This window comes from Camelus bactrianus, chromosome 23 (genome assembly GCF_048773025.1).
Source record: "Camelus bactrianus isolate YW-2024 breed Bactrian camel chromosome 23, ASM4877302v1, whole genome shotgun sequence".
NCBI classification, from domain to species: Eukaryota; Metazoa; Chordata; class Mammalia; order Artiodactyla; family Camelidae; genus Camelus; species Camelus bactrianus.
The window spans coordinates 15,007,568-15,032,343 of NC_133561.1; the positions used below are offsets into that span (position 1 = coordinate 15,007,568).

The window sequence follows — 24,776 nt, forward strand, 5'->3', positions numbered from 1 at the left end:
ATTCTTGTGACAAAGAAGAAAAATTATTTTTCCTGAGGAAAAGCAGATTCAATTAGAAGATAAGGAAACAGATGAAATTTTGGAGACTGTAGAGGGGATTTCAGGGCAAATTGAAGGGTGTTCAAGGTTGATGGCACTCTGTGTTAAGCTCAGTTTCACGTGAAAACTTGGAGGATTTTTGTGGTTAGAGTCTTTGCACTAGCATAACTCACCCGACAGCTGTGGTTGGAGTTGGTAGGATTGATTGAATTAATATTTAGAGAAAAGACTCTCTGAGATGATGTTAACCAATCTAGGATGGTAAGAACACACCCAAACCAGAAAACGTCTTCCTTCTACCCTGATGGAAGGGTCAGGAGGAGGTCTTGATCCCCCCCATTCAGCCCAGCAGATCTCATCAGCTCGGGCAGCTCGGCTGAGGTCGGAAGAGAAGGCTCGGGGGTATGAGTCATGGGTGGAGGCAAGAGAAAGCATGTGCCTTCCGTGATTCCTGTGGGGTGTTTGTACAATGAGGGTTTTGAATTCTGAGAAATGACTGCATTTATCTCCTCCAGCGATTGCTTCTTACATGATCTAGACTCTTTCACCGAACCATACAAATAAACATTTTAAATGTCAATTAACATTTTAAGAAGTCTAGTGCCTTTTTTAGATGGCCTTCAGTTGCTATGTTTTATTGTTTCCAGGATATTTGCATACAGCTTTTTCTTTTGTTCACAACAAAAGGGAGGATATGTCCTTCAGTCAACAGAAGCTTAAGTGAGCAGGTCTTGCTGTGATGGCATATTCAGAAAGTCATGGAAGGAAGATTAGAGTTTGTGCCTCCTGGGTCAGTTTGGGGCTCATACCAGTGTATCTACCCTGGCTTCCTACTAGTTGGATAATCCATTTAACTACCATTGCTTTGTGCTGAGTATATTATTTGAATGTTTTATAGTGGGTCTTTATACGCAGGAGTGATTTACTGAAGGAGAGAGCAACTGTGTTCACTGCACTTCAGAATCCTTCTTAATGGTCATTGTAAAAGGAAGTTGGGATTGACAGACAGACCACTTTCAAAAGTGATGATAAAACTGATGAGAAAAGTAACATCTACTTGATTTACATATATGTTTTGATGTTTAGAAATGCTTTGTCTTTTCACTGAAACAATTTATAAATAAAATTTTTAATGTCCACATTAATTCTTCCATTTCTTATAGCACTGCTGTTTATATAACTGAATGTGTGTATGTGTGTGAGTGTTTGATGAGCTCTGTCCAAAAAGTAAATAAATCAGTAATGCTAAATTTGCATCCTAGTACAATGAGTATCCTCTGGGTATTAATATTGATACCATTATTGATACTTATAGCTGATAGTGGTATCTTCTCTCTCCTCCCCATCACCACCCCCATCCTAAAATGCTCTAATTCTTAACTGACACTTGCACAGCTCGGATGAGGAGAAAAGAAAGGCACAGAAAGTAGGGGAGGGGCGGGAAGGAAGGAAGAGGATAGGAGAGGGTTCTCAAGGTACGTGCAGTAGCCGGCAGGAAAGAACAGGGGGCCGAACGCATTGGCTGCTTCTCTTCCAGGTGCTGCCGGCCTTCCCCCAACACTTTTCCAACTCCTGAAAGAACCCTTGCTTTCAAAGAGCTGTTTTCCTTTTTTAAAGTTAATTAATTAAGTTGAAATATAGTCAGTTTACAATGTTGTGTCAGTTTCTGGTGTACAGCATAATGTTTCAGTCATACATGTACATACATATATTCCTTTTTATATTCTTTTTCACTATAGGCTACTGCAAGATATTGAATATAGTTCCCTGTGCTATACAGTAGAAACTGGTTGTTTATCTATTTTATATATAGTGGTTAGTATCTGTAAATCTCGAACTCCCAATTTATCCCTTCCCCACTGGTAACCATAAGTTTGTTTTCTATGTCTATTTCTGTTTTGTAAATAAGTTCATTGGTGTCTTTTTTTGGGGAGTGGGGAGGATTCAAAGAGCTGTTTTTTTATTATTTTTCCTGTCTTTTCTATATAATTGCCTGCTGGACTGTAGCCTGATGATTTTCTATCCTTTCTTTTCTTAGGGCCAAGAAATTGGAGCATGGCTATGAGCAACGGAAACAATGATTTTGTGGTTCTGAGCAATGGCAGCATCACAACCAGTGCTACCACCCCTGGTCCCCTCACCCCCTGTGATGGAGACCTTGCAGCCCAGCAGCTCACACCCAAAGAAGCACCAAGAACAAAAGTGAGTCCAAATGGATGCCTGCAAGTTAATGGCACAGTTAAATCATCCTTTCTGCCTTTAGATGACCAAAGAACGCCTCAGAGGTTGTCCCAGTGCTGCCATCCTTGCCCATACCATCACCCTTTGACTGGCCATGACAGTCACCAAGAGTGCCATCCCGAGGTTGGCCCTGCAGCACCTCCCACTTTGGCCTCGTGTTGCATGCAGCCACACGCAGAGTACTCTGCATCTCTCTGTCCAAACCATTCACCTGTGTATCAGACTGCGTGCTGTCTCCAGCCCTCTCCATCCTTCTGCCTGCATCATCCGTGGCCTGACCATTTTCAGCATCAGCCAGTGCAGCAGCACATAGCCAGCATAAGGTGAGTGGTGTGAAAGCTTTGCTGGACGTTAGCATTCAGCTGATTCTGTGTGAATGTGACAGCTTCTGTTGATTTCTCCAAAAGAAGGAGGGAAAAATGTGTCAGGGAAAGGAAACCAATGAAAAATGTGCATTTCATGGATTGTGTGAAGCCTACTAAAATGCAAATGAACGAATATTACACCTGTTTTATCTGTTAACATCTTAGTCAATTAAACTCTCCCTTCCTTTTTTCTTGTCTGCGAGCTGGGTAGGTGTCCCTGGTAGGCTTTGAATTATAAAGTTCAGTATAAGGCTTTATTGTTAGTAATTTCTGTTACTAAACACGGGGGTTATATTTGTCATGAGGCAGCCTAAATAGGAGTCTTGTATTTGCTATTATTGATAGTGGTCAGTGTTTATGAAAAAGTGGTATAAAACCAGTTGCTTCCTTACGGCTCTACTTACAATTTTTAGTCATGTTATCTGGGTGACTATGTAATATGTTGAGATCGTACGAAAGCAACAGTTCTTTCACAGCAGATGAAACCTATAAATTTGTAGCACTGGACTTGAAAAAATAATTTTTGTAAAGCATTTTCAGATCTGGTAGAGTGAAAAGTACTAGAAAAATCTCTATCATTGCCACATCCTTCCCAGCTCAGGCCATTGTTTCTCTGACATGCGCTTTTCAGCTGTTTTTCTCAAGGGTAAGCCACATGTATTGCAGGTGAGCAATGGTAATATATTTTATGAAATACTGGGTACTCTGTAGAGACCAAGAACCATTTCACATTTTTTGGAAATAAAAAGTTTTTAAAGCGCTAGAAGAGAACATTTTCTTTTTAAAGTTAGGGTATAATTTATATACAGGGAAATGTGCATATCTTAAGTGTACAGTTTGATCTGTTTTGACACCTGCATACACTAGTGTAATACACACCTCAGTCAGGTGTAGAAACTTCTGTCACCCCAGAAGATTCCTACTGTCTTCACCAGAAGCACAGTTCTGAGTTCTGTTACCACAGATTATTCTGTTTGCTATAAAACTGTAGGTACTCTTTTGTGTCTGGCAATTTCGACTCAGCATAACATTTTTGAGACTGCCTGGTTGCTATGTGTATTCATTTCCCTTTTTATTGCTACGTAGTAATCCATCATATGCATGTAGCAAATTCACTTTTAATTTAAGAGTCAGTACAGACTTCCATTTCTGTAATAAATTTTAAGTCATGAGGACGTAATGTACAGCATGGTGACTAGAGTTAGTAATGCTGCATTGTATTTCTGAAAGTTGCTAAGAGAGTAGATCTTAAGAGTTCTCATCACAGAAGAAATTTTTTAAGTATGTGTGGTAATGGATGTTCACCAGACTTCTTGCGATTATTTTGCAATATATACAAATATCGAATCATTATGTTCTACACCTGAAACTAATATAATGTTATATGTCAGTTATACCTCAATAGAAAAAAAGAGTCACAGCTAGACAGGGATTAAGTAATAAATACTTTTCAGCTTTATCAGGTTTCAGATGCTGTTGAGATGATCTGGTTTCACTCTTTTAAAAAGAGAGGAAGAGAAAGACAGAGAGTGAGGAGTCCTCTGCAGTGTTTCTACAGGGTCTGAATCCATTTTTCCATATCAGATGTGAGAGTCTTTTAGTTTGAGGAACTATGTATGATAAGAACACTCTCCAAAGTCATTTCTTAGAAGGTTGGTCCTGACGGCACTGTGCTGCCCGGCCAGTTTTAGGCTCTTTCCACTCTGAGTGAGACTGTGGTTAAGTGGTTGATTTTGAAATTGTATAGTCATAAAAACATTGATATTTTCGAATCATAAATTATATGGGTGCAGAGTGTGAGATGAGACAGATAGTTCCACATTCTGAAGACGACTCCTCCTTTGAAAAACTTCACAAAATGGTAAAACAACGCACAAGCAACCAGTTGTTTCAATACCAACAGGCATGTTGGTTTTTTCAGGACTTTGGCTTAGCGCTTCTCAATGACCAAATTTTAAAGGAATGAGAGTCCTATGTACATACAACTTTAAATAGAATGGCATTAAAAAAAAAACTGATAAAACAAAATGCCATATTTTTCCATCAGAAAAGTTGTAAAAGAAACTGGAATATTGTGTGAGAAATTTTTCTTATTAAAATTTTATCTGAAGAATTTGAGCCTTTGATAAACTGTAGCAGACATAGAACCTATTTTTTCTTTTTTCTTTTTTCTTTTTTTTTTACTGAAGTACAGTCAATTACAATGTGTCAGTCTCTGGTGTACAGCACAATGTCTCAATCTTGCATATACATAAATATATTCATTTTCATTTTTTTTCCATTATAGGTTATTACAAGAGATAGAACATAGTTCCCTGTGCTATACAAAAGAAACTTTTTTAAAAATCTATTTTTATATAGAGTGGCTAACATTTGTAAATATCAAACTCCCAAATTTATCCCCTCCCACCCTCTTTCCCCAGTAACCATAAGATTAGATTGTTTACTAAGTCTGGGAGTCTGTTTCTGTTTTGTAGGTGAGTTCATAGTGTCCTTTTTTTTTAGATTCCACATATGAGTAATATCATATGGTATTTTTCTTTCTCTTTCTGGCTTACTTCATTTAGAATAACAATCTCTAGGTCCGTCCATGTTGCTGCAAATGCTGTTATTTTATTCTTTTTATGGCTGAGTAGTATTCCATTGTATAAATATACCACAATTTCTTTATCCAGTCATCTGTTGATAGACATTTAGGTTGCTTCCATGTCTTGGCTATTGTAAATAGTGCTGCTATGAACATTGGGGTGCATGTATCTTTTTGCATTAGAGTTTCCTCTAGATATATACCCAGAAGTGGGATTGTTGGATCATATGGTAAGTCTATTTTTAATTTTTTGAGGAATCGCCGTACTGTTTTTCGTAATGGCTGCACCAAATTACATTTCCACCAGCAGTGTAGGAGGGTTCCGTTTTCTCCACACCCTCTCCAGTATTTATTATTCATGGACTTTTTAGTGATAGCCATTCTGACTGGTGTGAGGTGATACCTCATTGTAGTTTTGATTTGCATTTCTCTGATAATTAGTGATATTGATCATTTTTTCATATGTCTATTGGCCATTTGTACAGGTGTGGAATCTTTTAAAAAAGAGAGGCTAGTAGCTAGAGGAGAGGTGTATTCGGATTAAATCCTGAAGGACATTGTAAACCACAGTAGGAGAGCTCTGGACTTTATCCTGAGATCAGTGTGGAGGCATTATAGATTTTTGTGTGTGCATGACTTTTTATATTGTGAAAAATATACTGAACATAAAATTGATCATTTTAACCATTTTTATGTGTACAGTTCAGTAGCATTAAATACATTTGCACTACTGTGCAACCATGACCACCATCCCTTCTCTGGAACATTCTTCATCTTCCCAAGTTGAAACTCCATACCCATTAAACAATAATTTCCCACTCTTCCCTCCCCCAGCCCCTGGCAACCACCATTCTGTTCTCTATCTTTATGAATTTGACTGCCCTAGGTACTTCATATAAATGGAATCATACAGTATTTGTCCTTTTGTGACTGTCTGATTTCACTTAGTATAATGTCTTCAAGGTTCATTCCAAGTCATAGCATGTATCAACATTTTCTCCCTTTTTAAGGCTGAATAATATCCCATTATATATTGATACCACAATATGTTTATCCACTTAACAGCAACTTGGGTTGCTCCACCTTTTGGCTATGGTGAACACTGCTGCTGTGAGCATGGGGGTACAGAGATGTTTGAGTCCTACTTTCACTTTTGATTATATGCCCAGAAGTGCTGTGACTGGATCATATGGTAACTCTGTGTTTAGTTTTTAGAGGAGCCACCAGACTGTTTCCACAGCTGCTGTTTTACTTTACATACCCCCTCAGCAGTGCCCACCCTTGCTAACACTGTTATTTTCTGTTTTGGTTTTTTTTTTTTTTTTTAATTTTTATCATAGCCATCCTAACGGATGTGACACTACAGATTTTTAAGCAGAAAAGACGCACTCTCAGAGTCACATTTTAGTAGCGGTCCATAACCTGTGTTGTGGAGAGTAAACTGTACCGGGTCAGGACTGTTGTAGGGAGGGAGACCATTAGAAGGCTTGCTGCAGTAATTCAGGTGAGAGACAATCCCAGATTTGGAAATAATTTCATGCTAGAGAGATTTATGAGGTAGAATCTACTAGATTTGGTGAACAACTGGATATGAGTGAGGAAGGGAAGAAGAATCACAACTGATTTTCAGTTTCCTGGCTTGAGCAACGAGGTGGGTAGGTGGTAATGGCAGTCACTAAGATGGAGAGGATGGGGGAAGAGCTCTGAGCAAGCAGGGCTTCTTGGGTGGGGCGGGGGGTGGGCAGTAATAGTGGAAGAGTGTGATCCTTTGGGATTTCTTGAAAGAATGAGGATGCTGGATAATTCATGACAATTACATTAGGAAAACTATACTGTTGGAGATTATCCTGGAATGAAAACTGTCACTTTTAGACTCAGCCCAGTATGCATTTATTTGCAGGACTGTGCTATGGGAAAGGCACCCAGCCAGGTACTATGTCTCTCTTTCTCAAACCAGTAAGATGAGCTCGGAAGCAAATGTGGATGTGGAAATAGCTACTGTGTAAGGGAGAGCAGGGCGTTTGGGATAGTCTACGTGGGATGTCCTCGCTAAGAAATTCTGAAAATGAGGATGTCATACAACACTTCGCTGCCTTCTATTACTTATTCTACTCAGCACTTTTAGGAGAATTATTGGAACAAAGGTTCTAGAGGCTGATCTCCACCAGGAACTCTCTACGTCTGTTTGTTTTCCTTTTGTGATTTCTGGAATGTTGCTTTTTAAAAAACTGATCATCTCAAATACTTAAGGAAGTATTATTCAATTAATGTTTAAGATGAATTCATGACTTCATAAAAGTACACGGTGTTCACATTGCTTAAAGAGTGTCTTGAAGGTTGACGGCTCTCTAGGAAAACTGTATAGATGAAAGATTCTAGGTACCTTCACATGCTATTGCTCTTTGCACCTGCACCACAGATGCATGCCCATCTGGTTTGTATTTTGTTTTATTTTTTAAAGTTGCTATTTGTTTATAAAGTACTTAAACCATAGAGAATGTTTTAAGAGTCAGTCAAATGCAAAATATAATTTTATCTCAGTGTATTTGCCACCTCCTTTCAGTTGGTCATGCTCCCATTCCTCTTTTCCCCACCTTTTGCAGTACAGTAGATTCTCATTCATCCCTTCTTGACTCTTTGAGCTGTAATAAATGTTTCTAAAAGATTCATTAGAATCAGTCACCTGTGTGTGTGTGTTTGTTTTTTAAAATTCTCTGCTAATCTTCTGATGGATTAAATTAAGATCATTGCAAGGATCACATTTAGTGTATCCTCTTTTAATTCCATTTATCACCAAACATTAAGTAGTTTAAATTGATCTCATTTTAAAGCTTCCAGCTTTTTCGTTTGTAGATTCCTAGCGTCATACTCATTTGCTCGGCTGTTAATTCACGTGACTGGTTGAGAGCACTAAGGAATTAGAAAAGGCAAAGTAGTGTTGCCTACCTAGGAACACAGCTGATACCCACAAGTCATCAGGATCACCTGGGGAGTTAAAGAAGAGAAAAGTACCATAACAATAAGGAAAAGTTTCTTTTGCAGTGGAAACAATAAAGAACTCAGGAGTTCAGAGGTGGGAAGGATCCTATAGGTTAGGGGCAGCCTGAGAAGAGAGAACTTGAGTGACCCTTGTGGGAGGACCAGACATGATAAAGGGACCACAGGAGGGAGAGCACAGAAGGTGGGGGGAAGTTGCAAGGGGAAAGCGTGCAAAAGTGAAAGCATCCTTAAGCAAGAGTAAAGAGAACAGGATGGCCAGAGTGAAGGAGTCATTTGGATGGTCAGGAGAGAGAGCTTTAACTAGTTTTACATCCTGAACACAGTCCAGTTGTCTGAAAGTCTGCATGGAAATGTTCTGCTCTTTGTCCTACAAAGATCTGGAAAACGTGCTTCAGGAGCCAGTCACGTTCCATGTGTGCTGGTTGATGCGAGGTTTTGAGTTATTCATTTGGGAATCTTCTTATTGCCATATTAAAGTGAAAGGGTCATGGTATTATGACACAATTAATAAGGAGTTCTGCACCCAAAAATAGCACACAAGATTTCTAATCCAAACTATACGTAACTTTTAATTTGGTGTTGAAAAATGTTCTCGATCGTAACAGAGGACTCTCTAAGTGATACTTGGCAATGGCCAGAGACTCATTATCATGGTAGGGAACCTGTGATAGTTTTGGGTACCTGCCAAATGCATTTTTATTTCTGGGAGGGTGATTTCTTAGACAGATGGTCACTTTGAATGTTCCCCGTGGCACCCTGGAGGAATTAGAGCTATACCGAGTTAAGGTTTGGCAGAGGGGACCATGGACCCTAACATTAGCTCAGACCCTGAAAGGTTAAATAAACATAGCCCCTGAAAGGTTAAATAAACATTGTCCCTGCCTCCCCATACATTGTGACTATATAATTTTTGTAACCTATATTTCCTTTCTCTTTGGGTTTTTTAAAATTACTTTTCCAATTTCAGACTCACTTTTCTCAGAGGTTTTTTGTTGTTGTTTCCCCTTAGGACACTAGTTCCTTTCTGTGCAAAGAACTCCTAAAAAGTAAGAAATGAGAATTCTTGTATTATGTTAAAAGAGAGAGAATCTACGACTTGAAATCTGGTTCCTTTGTATATGGTGTATCACGCCCAGGGGTATATTCTAGACCTGAGCATCATTTTCCAAAGGGTCTTACTTTGCTGCACCTGGCCTGCAATGATCCACCCTTCCCTTTTCCCTAATCCCGGGCGATTGCGTTATTTTATTTAGCTAGGAAATTTGAACCAAAAATCACTCTGAACACTTCATCAGCAATGCAGCATGAACCTGGGCATTGACACAGATCCCAGAGTCTTTGATTTGCCCGAATCACCAGACTCAACCCAGATGGCTTTTCTAAGATGGAGCAACGAATGGAGAAATTCGAGGTTAGTTACTCACTTACTTAGCAAGAATTTAATGAATACTTACTAAGTGTTAAGTGATGGAGACAGAGGTAAAAACTGCAAGTATGGTCCCCAGATTCAAACATGTGGAGGTGATGTGGATGGGATAAGATACTTGGATTTCAGCATGGGCTGACCTGGGTAGAGAGACTTCTTTGATCAACAAATTGACTGCATAGCTGCTGTATTCTCTGGAGCAGAGAAGTTAAATGTCAGGGCTTTTGCAGAGGCACAAGCCAGGCTTATATATTAATACAAAAAGAGAACCAGACTACATATCATTTTATACATTCATTTTCCTTTCTTTTTCTCTCTTACCATTGGAAGGTTTCTAATAGCTAAACAATAAGCATTTGTCTTTAAATGCAGTTGCTATAAATTGTAACCTGGCCACGATTGCAAAGCAGGTGTCTTTTGCAGGAAGGAATGGTTAAACTGACTTCTTTAGACCTGTGCTGTTCAGCAGGGTCCAATAAAATGAAAAATTCAGTTCTTCACACAAGGCACATTTCCAGTGCTCAACGGGCACTAGTGACGTGCGGCTACCATATTGGACAGCACGGTTATGGGCCACTTCCATCGTGGCAGAAATTTTATTGGACAGAATTATCTTTCTTGGCTTTGTTTAAGCAACCGAGACCCCTTTTTAACCTCTGTAGCAGCAAATGGAACCTGGATGAGGTAGAATAACAGCAGTATTTGACAATAAATACCCTTTTTTGTCAACAGCATTCTAATTAATTGGAGTATGATTGCTTGTATTTTGTTTAAAATATAACAAAGAAATGACAAAAGATAAAATCTGTCGTCATCAAAAATCTGAAGGACTGAAGCCCTGTATGATAAAAAATTGTAACAGGTAGGCAACATCTTCTAGAGGTCACAGTTACATCTTACAAAAACTGCTGCAGATCAATCCGAAGGCAAAAGTATCAACTTTTGAATTTACAGTTGCCTGGGCTTTTTAGAAGTAGATCTAAAATATAAATTAAAAACAAAGTTTTTCTGAAAAGTAGATAAATATAGCTAGCCTCTAGAATTCATCGTTGGTGCCACATAACCACTCTTATTTTTTCTTTTCTCAACCATGTCTCCTTTCTCACTGCTGCATAGTATGGGGTAGGCAGAGCAGGGGCTTTAGAAGGGACACACTGTGTTTGAATTCTGGCTCCGCCATTTGATAGCTGTGTGATCTTGGGTAAACATTTCACCTCTCTCAGCCTGAGTTTCTATCTCTGTAAAAATGAGAATAACAGTGGCTATTTTGCACACAGCCCAGAGCTAGAGCCAAATCTGAGCCCCCTTCCTCCCCTCCTTCTACTTTTGTCCCCTGCATTTTCTCCTGTGAAGTTTTTGTTGTTTTTATTCTTTGCTGTGGGTACTTAATTTTGTTAGCATTGTTTCAGAAATCAAACTATCATTGATTCCTGGTTTAAATAAATACACAATGTATTGCTTTTCATTCTTATTTATACATTGCATGCTTTACCGCGTCGACTTCAGAAAAGAGCAAGTGGAAAAGATGGTCACTAATTGCCTTCTGGAAGAGGAAAAAGGGATTGTTAAGAATAAATGCGCCTCTCCAGCCTCAAAGACTCAGAACCTTTATACTTTATACTAATTGTATAATCTGATTATGACAGTTAATTTTAGAAGTCTGGTAAGATGTAATCTTGATTTCACTGAAACCAAGGTTTATTTTTACATTCCTTGAAGTAGTCAAAATTAACTTTTTTAAAACAGGATAATGTTTGTAAAATTTAAAATGTTCCAAGCTGGCTTGCCAAAGTAAGTCAGCTTGGCAGTCAGGCTGAGTGAAGGCCGATTTTATTAGGAGGACTTCTTGTAGAGACTTCTTTATGCTATAAATGAACCGATTTTAGAGTGTGCTATGCCTCATGGAATGCATTGCACAGTCTGTAATACATTTCAGAATATGAGTCCTGGTCATCTTGTACTTTAATAATAATAAATGTCAGGAAACAATACCCCCTTTATTTCATAAAATTAATTAATGTAACATTTTGGAATGAAGCAAATATGTATTTTTTAATCACCCCCTTTCTGTAGTACTGCTGCTTGTTTAACAGATCCTAGAGAGTGAAGGAAAAAAAGGAAGGGTCCAAATTTTTCTTTTTCTTTTTTGTTAAAAACATTTAGAAAGGTAAGATATTTAGCAAACAGTAAAACTTAAAAGACACCGTTCCAGATCAGTTACATCTCTAATTCCAGGGAAAAGACAATTGTACTACTGCCTCTTCTTTCAAAGCTTAAGTGGATTGTTAGGTGTAGTTTAAAAGAATTGATAGAACTTAACATTTATAGGAGAATTTTTATTGCTGTACTATGTTGTGTTCTTTTCTGCAAAATTGATTCTACAAAATTATATCTTTTTTTTAAAGAACAAACCAAATAGTCAACTGGAGTTTGAAAGACAGCCTAGTGCCTGGGGCATATTTGGAACTCAAATATTTGTTGAATGAATGATTGCCCACCCCCCAAATTCTCAGGACATCTTTCTTTTTCTTTTAATTGCAAAAAATTGACAAAGCTGAAATTTTTTCAAAACCTCACAAAGTCAGATTGGTCACTGCCATCAAGCAGTTCATTGTCTAATAAGAGAGCGATGATGGGGTGAAAATAACCACAGTCTCTGAGTACCAAAATCAGAGTCATGTGAGTCCCAAAGAGAGATGGAGTCATAGGAGAGCCTAGAGGAGGAGTCATGGGAAATGAAAAGGGTCTTTCACAATTGGAAGGGAGACCAGCTGCCTGAAACAGGGGAAAGGAGGCCTGGAGGACGTGGGAGTGGGAGCCAGTGTGAAGCAGCCTGGCAAGCGGTGCCCTTTGTCTCCAGATGGGCCCTGAGGAGGCGGCACAGGGCACGCTGCCTACTAGGTTCATCTCATTCAACCTTTGGAGGACAGTAGCTACAGTGAGTCAAAGAAGACTGCTCCCCGAAACAGTGGGTTCCAGTGGTTGTGGAATCATCATGAAGCACTTACTAGTGTCTAAGTACTTTATATTCGGCAATTACCTGGTTCTGATGCCTTTCACTCATTGCTATTTCCCTAGGCTTGTTGAACCTTTTTTTGTACGGCTTTTTGTGTATTTCCAGGGCCTACCAAGGTGCCTAGCATTTAGTCAACATTCAGAAATTGTTGAATGATCGAAACTGGGAGTTCAAGATTTGCAGATACTAACTACTATACATAAAATAAATAAACAACAAGCTTCTACTGTATAGCACAGGAAACTATATTCAATATCTTATAGTATCCTATAATGGAATATATGTATGTATATGTATGACTGAAACATTATGCTGTACACCAGTAATTGACACAACATTGTAAACTGATCATACTTCAATAAAAAAAAGATTTTGAACAATAAAGGGAAAAAAAAAAAGAAATTGTTGAATGGAATGAATAATTGACCATCAGCCACATCCTTCTTATGCACAGCTCAATTTTATGACGTTTTATTTTGATAATGAAAATCAGGCATAGTGGTCTCCTGGACTAAGATACTTTCCAAAGCATGGGAGAAGGTTTAAAAGGCTCTGTCTCCCTAAAAATGCTGTTTTGTTCATTGTTGTTTGAGCCTCTTTGGGGGAATATCTCCTCCTGTCCTTTAAATCTCCCCACAGTTGCGCTGGTTTCTAACTTCTCAAAAAATTATAGCCTCATTCATGAAGATGTGAGAAAGAAAAGTTAGGCACCCAGTTCACTCCCACAGCTCTTAGTAAGCTTCTTTCATATATGATTCTGGAATCCGTTTGAGAAAGACAGGGAGGGGCCAGGAGACTCCGTGCTCTGAGGAGAGTCAGCCCAGAATAACCTTTCTGTTTGCTCAGCTCTGGCCAGCTCCAGGATATTTGCAAATCTAATATAAGTGACTTTATAAGCAATCAGCAGATTATAAAACTGGCAGATGAAATACAAATTCCTGAATACGAGTTTGGGCTTTTCTTTGTTTGTGTGTATTTTATGACTTCGAAAGAATAAATCGAGAGGGTCCAGAGTCAGATCTGATGCCTTATTCTTTGTGAATTTGCTGAGTTGTTGGTTTAGTTAAACCAGTTTCTTTTCCCCATTTGAATAATACGGGTCTCTGATAGTTATCAAATAGTTTGAGATTTAAGTATGATGCTTTTTATCATGAATGTGAGCAATTTACTATTTCTGAACACTGTTTTGTGTGTCTAGCAAGAAGCAAGGATGGACGGTTAACACACACATTCCTGCAGACCCTGTTTGTGCGTCTGTGGTCACTTGGGCCTGCCCAGCTCCCCTTTCCTAAAACACTGCTCTCATTATGTCACTCCTCTGCTCAGAAACCTTCCATGGTTCCCCTTGACCTGGCATTGAAAGTCTTTAAAGGGAAGGAGTGTGTTTTGTGAGGGAAGGAAAGGTGTTTCAGGGAGGAGGAATCTTCTAGCTGTGGTCAGGAACAAGGTGACAGAGCTCAGTGAATAAGATTACTGTAACAGATTTTTCCCCCTACATTTTAGAAGTTAAACAGAAATCTGCTTAATAACTGTAGCTTCGTTTCCATTTCTATATAATCAGGAACTAGACTCATAATTTTTTTTGGTCCTGGCCAACACTAAATATTCTGGGTCTTTTTTTTTTAAGATATTATTCCAGGACTTTGTGCTTTAGCCGTCAGCCATTGGCTTACCGTATTGGCTACCAGAAACAAGAACCACTTCATTGTAAAGCAATCCTTAGGGGAGATTTATTTAAATGTATTATTTGATTGTTAAAATATCTCCCTCTGAGGCAGAGTTAAACCCTACATTGAGCTCCAAATTGTTTTAATTTTTTTTAACCGCCTTACCCTTGACCTGTATCTCCCAAAGCTTAAAATTCTAAGTGAGCAGCGTTAGTGTCTGGTGAGTATTTTGGCTTGAGAATTTCAAAATTCATTCCAGCATTCCAACCTCTTAAGATAGTTAAATTTAATAAGATTTTTCTGGCTTTCTTATGAGCTTTTCTTGGATCTCCTATTAGTGATTATTATTCACATCTTATTAAGAAAAGTATATACTATACTCTCATTTAGCATGTTTTGTGCGGGGCTCACAACAACAGTCTGGCATGGAGAGGCTTGACTTTCAGGGCAAGTGCTTTATAATTTAGTATAAATTTAAAATGTAACACATGGGGCTATTTGCTTTATAACCTTCAGCTAAACCATGCAAATTTAACTTCATGAGCTGAGGAAGACTGTTTCCTTTTAAGCAAAGATTCTTTTTCAACCATTTAAAAATATTTTTAATTAACCAATTGTCCTTTGCAGAATGCTAATTGCTTTAAACTGCTTCTTAAAAAGGGGGGGAGAGCAAAAGAGGCATTCTTAGATTCCCCTTTTGGGGGTCTGCATCACACAGGACCAGCACCCTGTGGTATGTTGACCTCCAGTCCTGCCTCCCCTCCTCCTTATAAGTGGCAGGGACAAAAAGTATTTGAAAATGAATTTCCCATGCCCCGCTTCCCTCACCTTTCAATGAACAGCAGAATAGCTGCCCTTTAACTAGTGATCTGCTGGGCCTTGGAACTCTATCATCTTAAGAAGAAGTAATTAATTAATTACGTAAGAGGAAATGACGCCCCTCCCCCTTCTCACTCAGTTCTGTATAACACAGTTCTTTTCTTGTTTATTGAAATACCTGGAGGGAAATCGCATAATTTCTTGCTTGGTTTTTAGGACCAGGCTCTACTAATAAGAGAAAACTTCCTTTTTTTCACTTAAATTGGAACATGAAAGTCTGATTTGTTCCAGCTTTACGGGGTTTTGAGTCTGAGTGGGACAGACAGGGAATATTGTATATTATACACAAAGCATATTTGTCTTATGGAGCATCGCATAGAAATGCCTTCATGGGTTACCAGGCTCGGTTACTAATTGAGGTAACGGTTAGGAGATCCGATGAGTGGGCAGTTTTGCCTTTCATCATCCCCATTGGACAGACATCCTTAAATGTCAGGTATTTTTCTTTTGCCATCAAGTTTGGTTAGTTGGCATGGGGATTTATAAATATATACAGAATGCACATTTTTATCATTGTTCACGGCAGTCTTTTATCACATCTCTGCGATATTCTTCATGTCTCGAGGGGGAAAATTGCAAATGATTTAACAGCTAAATTGGAGATAAGTTTTTCTTAGTTAATAAATAGCAACTGTTTGCTTAAGTGGGCTGTAAAATAGATAGAAGTGAAAGACGTCAAAGGAGAGTCAGCAGTCGGATTGCCCATAATCCATAGACAGTTCAGCAGTTCGCTGCCTTCGACTGGCGTATTCCTGTCAGTGATGAGAACATAAATTTTTATACTTAACGTTTGGACGTTCATTATTGAAAGTAGTAATGGTCATAATCAGGGTTCTAGATATATCTTGAGAGGTAAATTCAACATAAGCATGATTTTTAGTATCACATAATTTAGACACTAAATATTTTAGTTTTCCTTAGTTAAAATAACTAACCTCAGATGTTCTGTTTAAAAATCATGATTTAAAAGAAAAACAATTCATCACTGTGAATTAAGTCTGTAAAATTTAAATTAGAGGACACTTACATAGAACATTATTCATGTTTCATCAAGGTTTCAAAATGGGAAGAGATGAAGGACATTTTGAAGAGGTGTGTCTCCTCTTCTCACCTACAGATGTAGGCTTTGCATGGAAATATAATCACCTGTAAATTGCTTCTGTGTTAATGAGGTACTTAAATATATCTAGTCATATAAGCAATTAGGAATATTCAGCTCTCCATCAACACTGCAATTTAGATTACACAACACTTAAATTATTTCTTATTCTGCTATCACATGGGTATCTCTTTTATGTAATTTTATGGTAAAATAACCTTTCTAAGAATTTTAATAGTAAGTTCGATCATTACTACAAATATCCTAAAATATTCCAAAGTAATACTAGTCTCTGAGTATAAAGAATTTTTTAAAATTGTGAAGTGGAACTTGGTTATGCATTGTGCCTGTATTTGGTGAAGAAAATGGACTTTAATGGCATAAGGTCTCAATTAAATTTATAGTAACATGGTTTTATTGAACCCTTACTGTATACCAGACATTGTGCTATGTTTTACATGCACTCTCTGATTTAATCCTGAAAACAGCCCAAGGAATTCAGAGCTATTTTTGTCACTTCCATTTTATAGATGAAGAAACTATGACTTGAAAAAATTAAATAACATTTAAAAGATTAATTAAATGGTTAATAATAAGCAGTAGAGTCTGAAATTGAGTCCTGGTCTGTCCAATTGTGAAGCCTTTCCTCTTCGTCACATCTCTGTGCTGCCCAAACATAAGAGAATGATTTTTTTTTAGCTAAATTTTTTTTTCATTTTAGTAGGAGTTTCAGAAATAATTACTGAGTGCTTGCTACATAGTAAACATTTGTGCAAATTCATTGTTGAAACCGCAGAGCTGAGATCACACAGATCACAGATCACACAAATAATCGTGACAAGCACAGATGACTTGCCTCGGGCTGCCCAAGTCGTCTTCAGATCACAGGAAGGGCCTATTCACGGTGCCACCTCGCACAGACCCTGAGGAAGAACCCCCCTGATTTCTCCAATCTCTTTGTGCCTTGTCTGCATTGTACTTAAACACCAGTGGGGGACACACAGTGGGTTCTTGGACATGCTAGTGGTAATAAATAGATCTTCCAGATTTTAGGTGTAACATATTCTTTTTGTCTAAATTGAATTCTCCAGTCTAAATGTCACACTCCATGCTGTCATCTTCAGAGTTTGGGATGCCTTTGCTCCAGCTGCCAGACTACCAAACAGTGCTTGCTGTAAGAAAATGGAAACTGTAGACCTTACTTAATGTGACTTCATGCAGTCTGGTAAAATTCAGTCCTCACTGCTAACTCCTAAACACATTTCCCACAGCAGCTTTTTTTCACATGCTCCTCTGTCTCTAATTTACTTGAACCGTAGTTTACTCTCTCAACCCCTGATCCATGGGCAGCATCACCTACTACTATATTATGAGAACAACGAATCTTTTGCTAGAGCAGAGCCTAGAGGTTCAGAGGCTGGACTCTGCAGTAGACTGCCTAGGCTTGAATCCTGCCTCTAACACTGACTAGCTGTGTGAGTTTGGGCAACTTATTTAACCTTTCTGTGCTTCAAGTCCTCATCTATAAAATCTCTACTGACCACCTAGGATTGTTTCAAGAATTAAAAACTGTTTAATATATGTCAAGTTCTTAGGACAATGTGTGGCACATTGTGAAGTTCCATAAATGTTGACTATTATTATTTTTGATATCTTCATACACTTAATGCTTTTACTTTGTATAACCTCTTTCCTTTTTAACACCTTGCAGTCTAACTTTTAACCATCATTCCTTTCCTGGTGATACTCGGGTCAGGGACCTTTTTGACAAACTGATCTCATTTCTTCTCCTCCTTAGTTCAATAGCATGTAATCCCTGTTCACCATCCCTTTTTAAACTGTTCTTTTTTTTGTGCATTCCATGGCTCTATGCTTTTCATGACCCTATGCTTCTCCTTTTATCTGAACTACTGCGACCCTTTCTGACCTCTCTCACTGTTAACAGAGCCTCCTCTTCCACCCTTACTTGCCTGTCATTTCCGTAATACCTTGCTCACTGTTTTTTTTCCCTTACCGTCCTCTCCACTGTTAAGAATTTCAGATCTCCATTTCTTATCTGTTTTCTTCACTGTCATGGATATTCCTATGTTCACAGTAGCATGTGTGACATCTTTATTTAAATATCCCACCAAACAAAGGATCAGAATCTAAGATCTCTACTTTCTCAGTCATGTGGACAGATATTTCTAAAACTTCAAAAGATCAGTTAAGACTCATCTAGGAGTTACCCATTTAAAATGATGCCAGGACTTCATTTTCACCTATTTCCCTAAACTTGAACTAATTTGAATTCTAACTACCAAAGGTTCTACTTAAACTTTTTTCTTTGGCTCTCTTAAACTAATCTATGGCAATAGAAGCCTGAATGTTGGTTAATTCTGATTATGATTATTGACTGGACGAGGCACAGGCGAGCCTTTTGGGTTTCTGGGATATGTCCTATATCTTGATCTGAGTGGTAGTTACATGAATATAAAATCCATCAACCTGAACACTTAAACACTGTGCCTCTTATTGAAGACTTGGTGAAATATGAATGGTTTAAAAGAATGACATACAGTGGTTAAGAATCTCTCCCCTTTAATTCTAAAATATCCTTTCACCTTCTTAGCCAGTCCTTTATACACTTGGAAGACAGGGACAACAGTCTATTAATTTTTATATTCCTGATTATGCAGTGGGAGGGGGATTGGAGGCAGGAGGAAAGCTTAAGGGCTAGCATGCTCACTGCATCCCAGGAAGAGTTTTTTTAATAAACCAAGTTCCACTCTGAGCTATCACCTTACTGTTTAAATATGTATATATATTTCTCCTTAATTTGAAGATAGCAAAGTTAAGCTGCAATTTTATTTCGCAATCTGTAAAGTAGAATATTCTGTGACATAATCATATTCTTGCACATTTCTTGCCTTATTTGCTTTCACTCTTGCATCTTCTGTCAGCCTCTCATCTTCTTATTTTGGTACTTGAGAGCAGAAAATGTGTTTTTACTTTTCACTGCTCAGAAGTGCACACACTGAATTGGAATTTTTAGGGTGTGGAAGAGATGACAAAAATGAATGATTTAATAATGCTGAGAAAATAAAGGGCTGTCCTTAGGCAGCCTTCCTTAGGGAAGGTAGTAACTCATCTTTCCCATCCTTCTGCCAAAGATTTTATGATAGAGGTAAGCCAAGATTATGAAGAGATTTAAGTTTTCCATATGGAAGAGCCAGATTTAGTGCTGGGAAGAAGGAAAAGAAAGGGTGTTTTTAACATTTATTACAAGGGAGGGCTCTTGATTTCTACGTATGTAAGCCTTTTCCTCCAAAATACTTCAACCTATGACATAAGTCAGGTTCTGGGAAAACTTACTATGCTCAGTTGACTTAGAGTTGAATGTGAGTTTACTCTGTAAGAAATATCTGTGCACAAGGGAAGCAGATGGGAAATTTGCTGTAATACTGCCCTTGAGGTTCATGCAGTTGTCTTGTTAGGAAGTTGTTCTGACTGAGCTGAAAAACTTTTGAAATGTCCTTAAGGATCTTTGTTCTAGACTGTCATCTACCATGTGCATGTCATCGGAGAATTAAATTTCTTGTATTCGGTTGGGGGCCCCTTTAATCATCTCTTTTGATCTTTCACTAACTGAAACTGCTTTCAAGTTACAAATGCAAGAATAATGCTGTAAATCTATTAGTTGTTTAAAAAGAATTAGGATTTCCTAAATGCATTCCCTCCTGAGACTTGCCTATCTTGAAGCCAAAGTAGCTAAAACAATGTGATTCTGTGAAAAGAATTGGATAAGTGGGTCCAATGGGACAGATAAAACAAACCCTAGTCTGTATAAAGCTTTACTACAGTAAAACTGTGTGATAACTCAAGGGGCTCCTGACTTCCACCCCCATGGGGCCAGGCTGAAATTCTTATCTTCTGATCATAGGCAACCCTCTTTTAGGAAGGGGGGAGGCAGAAAGTGGATCTCCATATTTCTCTGACTTTCTCAGCCCAGTTTCCCCAAATCTGGCTTAATAAAATAGGCACCATCTAACTGAGAGATTTCTGTTACCACTATTGTAGTTCCAGAAGGACCAGTCAACCTCAGAATCCACATTTGTTCCCACTGCTAATTACACCCAAGTGAACAACTGTTACTAGATGGCACCAAAACACGTACCAGCACAGATTTGGAAGGTTCAGCCAAACTGTGGAAATTCAGTCTCCTAGCTGAACAGGTGTGCCATGATCAGCTCCTTATTCTCACAATATCAAATGCCATATATTTTATAAAAATGAATTTTTGGACTCTACTTCTCTCCTTAAAGTGAGGGCTTACAGAAAATAATAGATGAAGCATCACAAAGAAATAGGGCTGGTCTAGATTATTAGTAAGTGAAATTGGGAAAAACTGACATCTGGATCAAGGATAACTCTTTAACTGTAAAAGTAGTCATCAAAATTACAACGGAAAATTACAGCCATTGAAAATTTTAAAATGCATGTTAAAAAGCATATCACAAACTAGGAAAATTTTGATGTTTTGTAGCTTTAATACAGGACTCTTAGAAATAAATAGGAAAGATATATATATATATATATGCAAAAGAGACAAATTAATATATTGATGTGATTACAACTGTGTGCATATGTTAAATAAATTTGGGGAAATACAGTGGAACATTATGCAGCTACTAAAAATCATATTTTCAGAAGTTTTTAATTACATGGAAAAAATTCATAATAAGTGACAATACTTCACGCATCTAGTATAATCCTAATTGTGTGCATAGTTAAGGTGTATATTTAGGCACAAAGGAAAAATACTGAAAGGAAATAGATCAAAGAGAATTATGGAGGCTAGACCTGTGTAGTAAGAGTGTGGCTGATATTTTTTCTTCATCATTGTCTGCATTTTTCAGACTTTAAAAAAATGTATGTGTTATTTTTATAATCAGAAAACAAAACCAAAATGAAAGCAGAAAATACATCGCCTCAGAATAACTTCTTTTTTAATTCTTATTTTTTATTTAAGTGTAGTTGATTTACAATGTTAGTTTCGGGTGTACAGCAAAGCGATTTAGTTACACACACACACACACACACACACACACACACTTCCAGTTTCTTTTCCATTACGGCTCATTACAAGAAATTGAATATAGTTCCCTGTGCTATAAAATACGTCCTTGTTGTTTATCTGTTTTATATCTAGTAATATGTATCTGTTAATCCCAAACTCCTAATCTATCCCTCACCTCGCCCTTTTCCCCCTGGTAGCCACAGTTTGTTTTCTATGTCTGCATGTCTCTCTTAAAAAAGAAAAAAAAATTTTTTAAGATACCAATTTTATTTACAAACCAGAAATAGACTCACAGACATAGAATAACTCTTTCAACCTGAGCAGTCTTTCATGTTTGCTCTTCTGGTAAAACCCATTAGGTTGGTGAACTAGGTGATTCCTGACCACATCTTGCCACCAGCGTCTTTGATAACCTCGTATGATTTCCTGTGCTGTTTTTCCCTCCTGTGACACAAACTAGCACAGATGTGTTACTGCCATCACACTTTATCATTCTCCCTGCTCACCTGATGTTAACACAGGGATCTCTGCCCCATCCTCCTGCCTCGCCCTTTTTTCCCCCATTAATCTATGTATCTAGCCATTTAAAAAGGCAATCTCTCTAGCTAGTCACATAAAGAGCCAATATTCATTTTCAAAGCCTTTTAAAAATTTTTTAGTCCAACTATTTAATCTTTTTTTTTTTTGGAGGGGGGTGATAATTAGGTTATTTATTTATTTAATGGAGGTACTGGGGATTGAACCAGGACCTCAGGCATGCTAAGCGTACCCTGTACCACTGAGCTATACTCACCCCACCCAAGCCTTTCAAAACACTAGTTCTTACTTACCTAATTGGGGTGGGGGGGCGGGGAAGGGTGCTGTTTTTCACTGAATATTTTACATGAAGTATTTTAACGTAGAATTTTGATTAGGGGAACCTGGCTTCCCAGCTTGTGCATGGCAGAGTGTTGAAATACTTCTGTGATGACTTGAATTCTCTAAAATTCCGCAAGAGAATACAATAGATTTTCACAGCAGGAAAGGACCTTAGAAATAATTTAATCCAACTCTCTTTACTTTACAGATGAGGATATTGAAGCCAGAAAGGTTAAAACCCAAAATTAATCCCCAGTTAGTAACAAGTTTTCTGACTTCTCACTGTGGTCTTTTTAATACGTTATTCTTAGAATAAATTCCTAAACCTTGTTTCATGGTGTTTGGTCTGATAAGTTTTGGGGATGTGAACAGAATCTACAGCATTATGAACTGAATACAGTGAACTTACAGTTTTAGCCTGGTGACCCTAGCACCAGAGTGTAACAAGGACCTCAGCACAGCTTGAGAAACACATGGTCCTGCCATCTTGAGGTTTTCCTCATTTTTTCCCTCAGAAAATTCTCATTTGTTCTCAGTCTAATTCTTTTAAGCATAGCTGATTTTTTTTTTTAACCTCAGACTTTGAGAAGAAAACCTTCTATCAGTATTATTTTTATAAAAACTGTGTTAGAGTTTTACTTTGACCTTTATTATTAAAGCTTTTGACCATTGAGTTAAATTTAACTTTTAAAGAGCTAAATATGAGAAAATTAATTCAGGAAGAAAAATCAATTTCACTATATCTTGTTCTTAAAAGCATAACCAAAGAATTTCTATAGAAGTTGAGGGAATAAATCTATCCTCCTGTCCAGTAAAATGAAGATATCACAACAGCTGCAAGGTATTGGTTACACTGTTGGAAGTCATTTTGATATAGTGGATTTTTATTATTTTTTTTAACTTCCCCACCCCCAAAGTTTTTTGATAGCAGGTGTGACTTTTAACCTTCCAAGCTCAAACTTGTATGATACTGAGTAATTTTGTGGGGGCCAAAATAATACAAAATATGCAGGAAATGAATTTCAGAAAGATGAATAATCTTGTAATGTTGAGCTCAAATTATAGTTCTTACACTGAACAAAATATGGACATGTTATACTAAAAATGGAAAACCAGAAATGTTGGAGAAAACAATTGGCAAGTTTATGAATTATGATTATGTTTATACTTTTGATCTCTAGTCTAGTTGATGAAGATCTGTCCTATTAATAAAATAGATAACATTTTCAGAAATGCAAATACACCTTTACTGAGGCTTTAATTAATGTACAAACTCTTATTCATATAATTGTACAAGCTCTTACTTGTATAATTTGTACACTTTGTCATGAAGATGCAAAACCCTTTTACTTTTTTACAGATAAGATGCATAAAATTTTGAAAATAGGGATGTGCTTGTGTGTCTTTCTTACCTTAATGAAAGTAATAAAATACATTTGTTGAATCAGGCTTGATGTAAGTCCCCAAAATGAATTTAGAAAGCTATGCCCTCAACTTCCAGATTAACCTTTTGGACACCCTCTTTGTGTTGTGTTGTGATTCACATTATCACTAGCTTTATTTCAGTAGCCACTACTACTATTTATTTTTACTACCACTATTTTTAATTTATTATATAAAGATAAGTGTAGTTTTAGGCATTTCTAATTATACTTAAAGTACATTATTATATATAAATATTAAACAATTGAGAGTATGGAAATATGTTATACATATAATATATAAACCTTGGTTTATCCAAAATTTCATCAAAATTTTTTCTTGTTATATATACATATTTTAACATTATTAATTATATAATTCTATATAATGTAAAATTATATAAAATATATATTATATAAAATTATATATTTTATAATATAGTATGAAGTTACATAATTATATAAAATTGTTATATAATTAATAAATATATTGGTTTTATACTTAATATTATTATATAGTATATATAATAATATATATTTATAACAATAGATTTACATATTTATAAGATTCTCAGAGGCTTTCTGAATCATGAAGGGAAGATTAAAGTCTGTCCTTTCTTTTCTTCTCAGCACTGTCTACCTAGAACACTACACCGGCTCCCAACCTGGTCTTTTCTTTAGCATTTCCTGCATCTTGCCATCGGATCAGTCATCCTAAAATGGTGTTTCCATCATGTCCATTCTTGCTCAAGGATCTTTAGCAACTTCCTGTTTCTCTTACCTACTTTGGTCTCTTGCTTCCCGCTCCCTACTCCAGTAAGCTGCCCTCCTCACTTTCCCTCGTAAGTCCTGTTGGCATTGCTCACGCTGCTACGTGAAGGCCTCTAGCATAGATCTTGGTACAGTGTTTGTTTCCTTCCCTCTGCCTCCTGTTTATCTGTCTGAAATCTATCTGTCCTTCAAGACCTAGTTCAAATTCTACTTCTTATGTCAGGTTCAGGGGCTACTCTTTGAACTACTCTGTTCCCCCTTCACTTAACATTTTGTACTATACTTTTAAGGCCAATTATTTTCTTGTATTATTCCCTAATAGTTTCTTGTCTGGAAGTCACATTTTCC

At 37.4% G+C, this 24,776-nt stretch overlaps 1 protein-coding gene across 7 annotated transcripts in view; it reads left to right on the top strand.

The window, feature by feature from the left end:
• Nucleotides 1-24,776, top strand: part of DISP1 (dispatched RND transporter family member 1) — a 200,118-nt gene that overhangs the window by 145,871 nt on the left and 29,471 nt on the right. For all 7 annotated transcript variants that reach the window (XM_074351659.1, XM_045509488.2, XM_010973982.3 and 4 more), the window contains one exon: nucleotides 2,078-2,603. In XM_074351659.1, coding sequence (XP_074207760.1) covers nucleotides 2,095-2,603 — 509 coding nt within the window. In that variant the 5' untranslated portion in view covers nucleotides 2,078-2,094. The remainder of the gene's footprint in view (nucleotides 1-2,077; nucleotides 2,604-24,776) is intronic.